General features: G+C 45.1%; 1 protein-coding gene across 2 annotated transcripts in view; it reads left to right on the plus strand.

The window, feature by feature from the left end:
* Positions 1 to 11,857, plus strand: part of VSNL1 (visinin like 1) — a gene marked incomplete at both ends in the record, with an annotated part of 53,272 nt that overhangs the window by 40,424 nt on the left and 991 nt on the right. The window contains one exon of one of the 2 annotated variants that reach the window (XM_084261275.1): positions 11,451 to 11,666. The exons of the other annotated variant lie outside the window; for it this stretch is intronic. Coding sequence (XP_084117401.1) covers positions 11,451 to 11,666 — 216 coding nt within the window. The remainder of the gene's footprint in view (positions 1 to 11,450; positions 11,667 to 11,857) is intronic. 2 annotated transcript variants of the gene reach the window in all.

Raw genomic sequence — 11,857 nt, forward strand, 5'->3', positions numbered from 1 at the left:
CACTACCACAGCTCAATTAAGTTTCTTATTGTCTAAATCTAATCAGAGAAAAGCTGAGATTGAAAATCGATTCATTTCCTGCTAGTTAATGACTAATTCCCTACAAATGTGAATATAGAGATTTACTTTGCAGGTTGAAAGATTTTTTTAGAGGTAGACCCTGCCAGATGGATGTTTGAGAAGAAACATAGCTTCTCTTTTCCCATCCATCTTGCTCCCACCTCTTGGCATACACTGGTTTTTTACTGTGGGTCTTGCTTTGTCATAGCTTGTGGAGTGTGCTTGTTTGCTGATCTCTTAACCTGTTTCTCACACAATTGCAAGGAACTGGTATTGATAATTCAATAGGATATTGAGAATAGGAGTTGATAGGTCAACTCCTAAATTTTCAAATCTTCCTTCTCTGTGTGCTTCAAATAAGCATTTCTGCTGTGGCTAAAAACATCTGCAAGACAAAGTGATTCAGTCCTTAACAGTAATGTAAGAGCCAGCCACGGGCCTTGGAGATCTGGGTAAGACACAGACTCTTCTCTGATCCCACTTCAGCCTATACAAGTTGTGAATTTTCCCCGTGAAGGGGAGAAATCAAATTTCTTGACTCTTCTAAATATTTCTTCTTTACATGGAGAACTAACAGCTGTGTGTAAGCCTCCCCATGTGTCTATGCATGCATATGTGTTCACAGCACTAAAGCTACAGAGCAGACATCATCTGTAAACATCCATGAGGTTTTGCAGTTCTCCACAGTTCTCACTAGTTGTATGACTCCCACTGCAGCAGTATCTGAGACAGACACAATTCTTTCTTGTGTTTATCCTCTCAGCACACCTCCAGTGTGGTGACATCACACAAATTTACGTGGTGGAGACCTGAGACCTGGATCTAGTCATTTAGACTGTGGTCCTTGGTCATCCTTGAGATTATCCTTTCCAGAGGCTCAGCCCCATGGCTCAGCTGTGGCTGAAACCCATAGACCCAAGGCTGTGGATAGTGCCCACTGCCTCAGGACCCTCCAGCAAGCTGAAGCCAGGTGTCTGGAGGCAGGTTTCCATGATGGGATCTTTCTGCCTTACACTGCAGCTGTTCAAAGAGCTGCAGCTATACCAGACTCAGCATCTATGGGGACAAAAGGCTGGAGGGCTTTTACCCTGAAGAGATTAGCTCTGACACAGTGAATAAATTTGTGGGATTATCTTTTTTTTCCTCCCTCAAGTTTCTGTATCACCCCTGCTCTGGGAACAATGCTTTATCCCTATTGTCTTTATTTTACTTTTTTTTGTGTGCCTTGCTGCAGAAAACACCCAGCTGGTTTCTGCTTTGCAGCAGTGAATTTTGCCAGTGTTGAAAGGCTCAGGTCTATATCCTGCCAGCCTGAAGCCCAGATTTGTGTGTGTCAATCCATTGTAATCCTATGGGGTAATCTCTTCCCTGATACTCAGCAAAACATAATATTTTCTGGCTGACTTGAGAGAATAACTTTGATTCCTCCAAAGGAATCTGGCCAGTGAAAGCTGCAGAAGTGAGTTGTGGCAATGCATACTCAGATCCTGCAGTTTTCCAGTGGGTCAGGTCTGCTCAGTGGACCTTTTGTCTGTGCAAAGCATGATAAAAAGGCTAGAGGTTAGCCAGGAAATGGCCTTCCCCCCAGATACTGAACAGGGGCTTGCATGCTTTGGGTGTGAAGTGCTTTGGTACATGTTTGACAAGCTGGAAGGAGATAATCACCCTTCAAAGGCTAAACAGGAGAAGAGGGAGAAACAGGAAAAATGATCATGTTTTGCTTCCAGTTAAGGCAGCAGTAGGAGAAACACAAGATGGATCCGACTCCTGAAGCATTGTAGCTATATTAACATGCAAGAAGGAAAAAAAAAAAATACATCAATGTAGTTGTTTCAATACATATTCCATCAGGAGCCCTACACATGGACAGGAGAAACATCATTATCTCCTTTGATATTCTTGCTGTTTCTTGAGTTACATTAGTGCCTTTAGAGTAAAACATTGAGCCTGAATTTCAAAAGGTACACACTCTGACACAGGAGTACCATTTTTGTCCATTTATTTGTATTTTGGAAGGCAGAGGAATGCTATTTGTTAACCATAAACAGAGTTTGTTAGGGCTATGCTTGCTCTTTCTAGCTTCATCTGCAAAGTAAAAATAGCTTTGCAAAAGAATTTTTTAAGCTAACTAGCCTGGTAATACACACAAGATGTGTTTGGGCAAGGCTCTCAGCTTTGAAACTTACTCCACAAACCCCTGCTGCTGTTCCTGGCAGTTTTACATGTGTCATTAACCCACAAGACCCAACCAACCTGCCCATTTTCCTCATGCTGTGCCTGTGGTGGATCAGAGATTGAGGATCCCCATCAGCCCCATTAGTGCAGCATTTGCTTCAGCTTATGTTGAGATGAGTGGCATCAGTGCTGTAGGTGGGGGTGAAATATAACGAGTGCTTTTAGACCTCTCCTAGGATTTCTCTGCGTAACGGACTGATAATGCAGGGTGGGGAGGAGCAGAGGATAAGGAGAAAGCTGAGAAGATGGTCCCTATCTGTACCACAATTCTGAATATCGTGTCTGGATCTGTTACAACATCCCACCTCTAGCACAGTGCAAAACAGCATCCAATTCCACCCCCTGGAATTTCAGTAATGAAATTAAATCGTTGCAACCCTCGCTTCATTTTCGATGCATGTGAACGAGACAGCACCAGACGCTTCAAAGGCATGTGATGTGCCTTTCTGCGCTGATGTGCTCCTACTCTGTGGCAGAGAGCTGGGAACAGGACAGGAACAGCTGTATCTCTGGGATCCAAATCCCTTAACATTTGATTAAATTGTTAATGGAAGCGTGCATAGCTGCTGAAATTACTTGTGCTTCCATGGAGCCAAATTCTTGGGTGCTTGTTCACTGCCAGTTACATCTCTGCAGTAAACTTCTGCCTTGGAGAGCTCTGAGATGGAAATCCTCAGTGGTTATCTAAATGCATCTAAATGCTTTTCATTTAAGGGGCAGTTGGGGATAGGAACCACAGAAGGACTTCAGCACAGTAAATGTCCCTGTGAGCAGGATCTCTGAAGTCTAGACAGAAGAACTGTGTGAGAAAAACCCTTGAAAATCCACAGCCAAAACATTTGGGCATCTCAGAGTGATGGAAGACCTGGCTCTGGAGGCGATTGCTCAATGTGTCTCTCTATGGGTTTTGCCTTGGTTGCTTAGAGGCCCTTGAGGGTCCGGACTCAAATAACACCATTTGGATGTGTTTCACTTCATTAAAGATACAGTAACTCAGGGAAAACCTATGACAGAACCAGAAAGCTGCAAGGAAATGCTTTCAGGTTTAGCGTGATCACAGGCCCAATTAAAAACCCATTGAAGTAATGGGATCGTTTGTGTTTCCCCATGCTGCTAATAATATACATTCTGCTTAGTATCACAGTGCTAAGATGCAGGTGAAGTAAAAAGAGAATTGTGAAAATCACCTGAGTTAAAGTCCTAAAGCAGTTCTGCAGCCAATAATTTCTTAAAAAGAAAAAAACAAGTTTGCTCTCTGTCTGATCCCTTTACTGTTAGTTTGCAGAAGCTGTTCCCAGTTTTGGAAGTCACAGTTCCTGATCCGCAGTGTGTGGTAGCCAGTGCTTTCTCCTCAACTGCCTGTCTGATTTGTCTCAGGGGAAGGGAGTGAGCGTGGGGTTTCCATGTCCAAGCTGAGAGCTTTCAGCCAGGAAAGGACATTGCATCATCCCACTGCTGTGATTTTGGAAAGCCTGTTTTGGAGGCAAGCACTGAAAACACTAGTTCAGCCAAGAGCATGTAGAAGATAGCTGGGAAGAGGCCTGGTCAGAAGTACAAAGACTAGAAGTCCCCTGCTTAGGACTGTGGAGGCTTACTTTGCAATTAAAACCCTACCTTAAACTCAGTGATCCCTCTGCTCCCCCTATGGTCTGTCAAGGGAGAAGCCCTCGACACCTTGTTTGACAGCTTCACCTGTCTCTTCAGAGAAGCCTCTCCCCACTGACCCATGGCAGTGCTGTGGCTCATACCCACACGCGTTCCTGCTCAGCCTTGCCCTGTCCCACCAGTCCCCTCATCATCATCCCCACCATGCTTGGCAGGATGTCAGTAACTGCTTCTCCCACCTTCCCCAAGCCTGGGATACAGCAGCCCTTGATCACCACCTGCTTGCCCACCTCCCATCCTGCACCCCAGCTTCTGCCTCAGTACAGGAGGCTGTGACCTCACATCGGTGACTGAGTGTTTGCCTGGGTGTGGGTAGGCAGTGTGCTCAGCTTTCTGTACCCTATTCTAACTCAGGCTATCTCCATTTTATAGAAGTTTTTCTATAGAAGTTTTTCCCTTTTAGGAGAAATGCATCTCAAACTGTGTAAAACATTGTATGAAAAACAGGGCACTGCTCATTCCACTCTATAGATTTGCTCTACCCTACCCTCCTTTTTTGGGCCATCCCATCAGTGGGGAATTCTGGAAAGTGTATTGCTGTTTGTTTTGGTTTGGTTTGTTTCCTTTATACTTTAGCCATATGCTAAAGCTTTAGCCATATGCTTTAGCATATGCTTTATGCTTTTTCAGTAACTCCCTCCCAAAGATGATCTGAATAGAGCTGGTCAGAGAACTGTCTGTGAGCAGCATCACATCACAGATGCTAAAGCATCTGCAGCCAAGCAGATAAATATTTCCAGGCATTTGATCGGTTTCCCCAAGACATAAGTTACATACAATTTGTAGAGGCTGTTCTCCAGGTATTCTTATCCCAGGGCCCTTTGAAACCCCCCGGATATCAGAAAGGTGTCACAGCATCACAGAATGTGAGGAGTTGGAAGGGGCCTCAAAAGGTCATCTAGTCCAACCCCCCTGCCAGAGCAGGATCACCCAGAGTAAATCTCACAGGAACACATCCAGGTGGGTTTCGAATATCTTCAGAGAAGGAGACTCCACAAGCACTCTGGGAAGTCTATCCCAGTGCTCTGGTACCCTCACAGTGAAAAAGTTTCTCCTTATATGTCCATATTTTTTCTACATTTTTTCCATGTTTCTCCTTGTATGTCCATACCTTCTTATGTGTCCAGAAATGGACAGCTGAGAATCTGCAAGACAATCTTGTCCTCCAAAATGTGGAAGCAGAATAAGAGTGATTATTTGTTTTCTCTTCCTTTTTCCTTTCTTAATTGGTAGCTGTCTTTAGAGATAACACTTACTTTACACACCAGCATGTTGGTCTAACTGGTCAGAAAGTGCACTGGCCAAGCGAGAGATGAGACTAGAGAAGCAGAAGCAAAGGAACGACTTGTATTTAGTCACCTGTGGAACTGACTGCTGTAAAAAGCCCAAGCAGGTATAGTTTGTCTTGATTTTTGGATGGAAAAGGTAAAGCAGGAGGCAGTGCTGCTGTGCATTCACACTTCTCAGTGGCACCATTGAAGCAGAAGGGAACTAGGTACTTTCTGAGAAACTGGCTGCCACTGGCCTTGACAGGTGGACCCTCAGCTGGGTTAAAAACTGGCTGGCTGGATGGGCCCAAAGGGTGGTGGCAAATGGAACCAAATCCAGCTGGAGGCCGGTCATGAGTGGCATCCCCCAGGGCTCAGTCCTGTCTTGTTCAACATCTTTATCAATGACCTCGACGAAGGGATTGAAAGTTCCCTCAGTGAGTTTGCAGAGGACACTAAACTAGGAGGAAGTGTTGATCTGCCTGAGGATAGGGAGGCTCTTCAGAGGGATCTGAACAGACTGGACCGATGGGCTGAGACCAATGGGATGAGGTTTAACATGGCCAAGTGTAGAGTGCTGCACATGGGACATAACAACCCCATGCAGAACTACAAACTTGAGGGAGACTGGCTGGAGAGCTGTCAGGCAGAGAGGGACCTGGGGGTGTTGGTTGACTGCAGGTTGAATATGAGCCAGCAGTGTGCTTGGGCAGCCAAGGCGGCCAGTGGCATCTTGGCTTGTATCAAAAACAGTGTGGCCAGTAGGTTTAGGGAGGTAATTGTGCCCCTGTACTCGGCATTGGTGAGGCCACACCTCGAGTACTGTGTGCAGTTCTGGGCTCCCCACCATAAAAAGGACATTGAGGTCCTCGAGCGAGTCCAGAGAAGGGCAACCAGGCTGGGGAAGGGGCTGGAGGGCAAATCCTATGAGGAACGGCTGAGGGAGCTGGGGATGTTTAGCCTGGAGAAGAGGAGGCTGAGGGGAGACCGTATCACCACCTACAACTACCTGAAAGGAGGTTGTAGAGAGGTGGGCGATGGTCTCTTCAGCCAGGTGATAGGACAAGGGGAAATGGCATGAAGCTGTGCCAGGGCAGGTTTAGATTGGATATTAGAAAAAAATATTTCACTGAAAGAGTTTTTGGGGCCTGGAACAGGCTGCCCAGGGAGGTGGTTGAGTCACCATCCCTGGATGTGTTCAAAAAAAGGGTTGATGAGGTACTTAGGGATATGGTTTAGCTTAGGATGGGAATGGTTGGACTCGATGATTTTCAAAGGTCTCTTCCAACCTTGTGATTCTGTGATTCTGTGATTCACATGGTTGGGGTTGGACAAGGGGTTGCAGGGGAGGCTGAAGAAGCCCCTGACTTCCCTAATGGCTGTAGCCATTGAAAATCCCAGTTGTGCTGCTTCACTGCTTTTTTGAAGCGTTCAATGAGCTCATTGCCAGAGTGCCATATGAAGCAGTCCCCCTCATGTCCCTCTTGCCAAAAATGGGTGTTTGTCTTCCAGCTATTCCTGTCTACCACTGTACTTGGCTTAGACTAATTTTGAAGTAGCCTGTGCCTTCATGGAAAAAGAGGTCTTCGCGCCTCGCTAAGGCCTCGCTGTATTTTATTACTGAAATGATGTTTTACTGGAGCTGGCTTCTTTTGCTCTGTATTTGTTTTGGTTTTCTTTTACTCCATTTCTTATTTATGAATCATTTCAAAACAGGCCAATGGAAGTCAAGTAGGTTTTCAAACAAGTTTTGACAATGGTTTTTAGTTGTTCTGAGCTAAACATAATACAAATCAGCAGGCAAAGACTGGAGAAGGGTGCCCCCAGTCCCTAAAGGACCTTTTACTCCCCTAGAGAGAGACAAATAGAGACAAGAGAGAAAAAAAAATTAAAAAGGCATCATTTAATTGTTAAGCTAACATGGGTGTAAATGCCAAGGCTTAGCTCTGAGCAGTGCCACCACCTTCTTCACCTCAGAAGAGAAAAACTCATTACCTTGTCTGTGCTGATAAAATTAGAAAGAAGGTTTTCTCTGCTATGTGAGGTTAATGTCACAAGAGGTAATGTCACAGCTTGCTCACGCTCTGTGAGACTGAAGGATACGTTTCCCCAGAAATAATTTAGAAATGATCTTTGGCATCTCCAGCTGCTAACCCTTCCTAATCTCCCACTTCTTTCTTGGGCTCTTCAGTACTTTTGGGTGTTTGCCACTTCACCTTTTTTGTAGGTGAGCTTCTTCATCTGCACTATTTCTCAAACTGGATCACAGGCAAATCGCACCTGAATGTATTTTGGTTCTTTGGACAGTGAAAAGGACGATCCCATCTCCCTCTTGCTACTTGCCTTGCTTTTAGAGACACTGTGGAGCACCAGTCACAGACACTGATCACATCTTCAGCAATAGTCAGCTCTTAGCCAAAACACTTGAAGTTAAAGATGTCCCTGCTCACTGCAGGGCATTGGACTAGATGGCCTTTAAAGGTCCCTTCCAGCCTAACACATTCTATGGAGACTGTAAAATTTTGAAGTACTTTGTTTTGTAGATTAAACATCACAGGACAGAGGTCAGTAAACATTTAAAAAGCAAGAGATTATTCTAATAGTCTTCTTTTGCTTTGAACAACCAGTAAGCTCCCAAGTGTGGGGCAGAGGAGACTCGGTAGAGCTGTAGGGCACAAGAGCCACTTCTCCACCTCCAACAGATGGTCTGCAGAAGTGTGTGTATATCTACATGCACACACATTGATGCAGAAGTGGGGATGAGGTAGACAGATGTACGGAGAAGAGAAAACAATGATCAGGGTCTTCAGTAACCTTCAAATAATGTTCAGGTTTCAGGTAACATTCACGTAACTTTGTTCTGGCACAGCCAGACCTAGAACTGTGAGCCCAGAGAGCCTTCCTGGGGAGGGAATGCCGTTGGATTTGACAAAAGTTGAGATTTGCACTGGAAGGTCTGATCGCTGCAGTCACTGCAGTCCTGAATTGTATCAGAGAATCCATGTATCTGTGTATGTGTTTACGAGCCCAATTGCACTTACCGTAGGGGTGTCTGTCCTGGTTTTGGCAGGGTTGGAGGTAATTTTCTTCCTAGCAGCTCGTATAGTGCTGTGTTCAGGATTTTGGATGAGAATAATGTTAATACTTCTTGCCAAGTACTCAAGGACTTTCCAGCTTTTCATACTGCTCTGCTAATGAGGACACAGCCAGGACAGGTGACCCAAACTGGACAAAGGGCTATTCCATACCATATGACATGCTCCCTTTTTAACGGAGGGGTTGGCTGAGAGGTAGCAGGGCTCAAGAGCTAGTTGACCATCACCTTCAGGTGGTGAGTAATTGTGCAGTGCATCACTTGTTGGCTATTATTATTGTTTTCTGTTCTATTAAACTGTCTTTATCCCATGATTTTTACTTCTTTTCTTTCTTTCTGATTCTCTCCCCCATCCCACTTGTGGGGGAGAGGGGGAGTCAGCCAACGGCTGTGTGGTTGTTTCAGCTGCCAAACACGTTAAACCACAGCAGCATCCAAGCATTTTTAAAGGTCAAAACCCAGAAACTACAGAAAGGAGCCACAGTGGTACCTTGAGGTATTTGCAGCTCCATCAGTTCGGATTATCAAAACAGACACGGGCTGGGTTGAGTACAGGCACACGAGTTACTTTTTCAGGAGGAGGCGATGTCAAATGCCTCTTTCAGCTATTGGAGAAGGTGTGTGGAGACAGCAGGTGGCTGCTGACCCATCAAATGAGAAAATAAAAACTTATAACAGTATTGTTAACCTGCACAAAACACCCCTGGAAAGGGTACAGTGTCCATCTCTCTCAGTGCCTCCATACGGTGTTCAAATACCTTCCCAGAAAGATACTTGGGAAGCGAGATGGCATATTTGATGCCTGTTCTGGAAAAATACAGCAGTTTGCCTGCCTTTGGGGACAGTTCACAGCAGGGCAGTATTCTGAGGGGATGGAGGTGGGCAGAATTCAAGGAAGACTTGGCATTGACGCTGCCAAATGACAATGCCACTGAGACAGAGAAGAGACTGTATAGCACTCGCTCCTGTCCAGAATTGTGTCTGAAAAGCCAGGATGAGAGAAGACAGTTATTTTAAAGGAGACTTTTAGGATAAGACCCCTTTGGCAATGCAGCGGTGGCTTCTGACATGAGCCGCAAGGCCACAAATCTGTTGTGAGCAGCAGGCTGTGCTCCAAATTTTGTATTTTTTAGGGTGAGACACAGTATCTAAACGGTCATTTGGCCTCCTCAAAGGACAAGCAGCAAAGACTTGCCATATTTCACATCTGTATGCAGTCAGACAGTTGGTGACACCCATTTCTGTGTATGCTGAGAGATTCCCACGGTCCTCCATGAAATCTGAGTTTATTGTTCAAGAGCTTTCACAGCTGATCACAGCAACCATCAGCCTGCAGTGACAGCTCTGGATGGGGAAATGGAAAATGGTAAAATGTGGATCCACGTCCTCAGCTGCCACTGAAGTCTTCCCTTCAAGCTTACATCAGTAAGCACAGTACTGAGTAAGAACTGGAGTTTTTAAGAAACACAAAATGGCACAGTGCTCAGATGGGGAGTAATGCACGCTTATGTTTTAGGAGCATGAAGACCTCCATGAAATCATGCTGGGAACACAGAACCAAACGTTATTTGTGCACAGCCCCTGCACTCCAGCAGGACTTCAGCACTGGTTTAAAACTCCCTTTCTCAGAGGTGTGTTTGCTTGAGTCTGGGCCTCAGAAAGAACAACTACTGTCTCGAGTGTGCTAAATCATGAGTTTCTCAAGGGAAAAAAATATCAGCTGAAAATCTACATTATGGTCATTTGAATATTGTTTTAAGCTGCAGTCAGCTGCAGTGTTTACTGATAGAGGGTGTTAAACATGAAAGTATCACCCAGTATTGTTTAACTGAGTCTTATCTTCTGTACCTGTATCACGCTGGTCTACAGCAAAGAACGTCTGTCCTGTTGATGTATGCTATGTAAGCACAGCATGGCCAGCCAGTCCAGGGAGGGGATTGTCTGGCTCTACACTGAGCTGGTGCAGTTTTGGATGCCACAGTAAAAGAGGGACACAAAACTATTGAAGAGTGTCCAGAGGAGGGCAACGAGGATGGGGAAGGGTGTGGAGGGGAAGGTTTACAAGGAGAGGATGAAGTCACTTGGTTGTACAGCCTGGAGGAGACTGAGGGGAGACCTTATCGTGGTCTGTGGCTTCCTGACAAGGGGAAGAAAAGGGGCAGGCATTGATTTCCTCTCTTTGGTGACGAGTGACAGAACCCAAGTTTTTGGTTGGATGTTAGGAAGAGATTCTGTACTGAGAGGGTGGTTGGGGACTGGAACAGGCTCCGCAGGGAAGTGATCACAGCACAAAGCTGGGCTGAGTTCAAGAAGCATCTGGATGATGCACTCAGTCCCATGCTCTGACTTGTCTGGCCCTGTGTGGAGCCAGGAGTTGGGACTCGATGATCCTTATGGGTCCCTTCCAACTCAATATGTTCTATGATTCCATATGTGTATTATTTTATTTAAATAAAGGTATGCAACAATAAGCCCACACATCTCCTTAGTTGCAACACGTCAAAGGTTGGTTACTCCCAAGAAGATAAAATACTTTCAGTGCACCTTGCTTGCTGTAGTTCATACTCAGAATATTACATAGTCTCTCGTCTGTGCCCAAATTCATTTTAAGGTTCATCTAGTTAATTCAGCTTTAAATTAACATTAAATGTATTTGTAATATAGTTTGCAGTAATCTAAGAGACTTTTGCAGAAACAAGCTTTCAGTAATCACTACACTGCAACTGTTACAGAAGCTCACGCTGCTGATCTTCAGTTTCCAAAACACAGCCCACCCTTCCCAAAGGCGTCACCTCTGTATTTTGCAGGCAGGTAGAATCATATCATAAAATCACAGAATAGGTTGGGTTGGGAGGGACCTTAAAGATCATCAGGTTCCAACCCCTCTGCACGGGGCAGGGACACCACTCACTAGACCAAGCTGCTCAACAAATGAAACTGTTAGAAATGGCATAGTTAATAGACACACAAGCGTGTCTATGTGTACATATATAACACACAAATCAAGTATTGGGAAATATTGCAATATCTGACTAAGCAGCAGTTCTACATATGTAAAACTTTACATTGAATTACATCCCTTGCTCCCTTACATTGCTCACAATTCTGTTAATTATTTTATTTTGCAGTTCTTTCCATATGGAGATGCTTCCAAGTTTGCCCAGCACGCCTTCCGAACCTTTGATAAAAACGGGGACGGGACCATCGACTTCAGAGAGTTCATTTGCGCGCTGTCCATCACCTCACGAGGCAGTTTTGAGCAGAAGCTGAACTGGGCCTTCAACATGTACGACCTGGATGGTGATGGTAAAATTACAAGAGTGGAAATGCTGGAAATTATAGAGGTGAGATCACTACGACCCTCAAAAATACCATGTCCCAGCATTAGCAGAATTCAGTAACTTCTTCACACAGCCTCCAGCCTTGAAGCACGCAGGAGGCTGTAGCGTATCACTCAAAGCCTGCATCGCATACGTGCATCCTGTACTGACTCACACAGAAGCAGTGCAAGCACACTCACACTCTGATAGACACA

The sequence above is a fragment of the Gallinula chloropus genome (assembly GCF_964237585.1).
Source record: "Gallinula chloropus genome assembly, chromosome: 3".
NCBI classification, from domain to species: Eukaryota; Metazoa; Chordata; class Aves; order Gruiformes; family Rallidae; genus Gallinula; species Gallinula chloropus.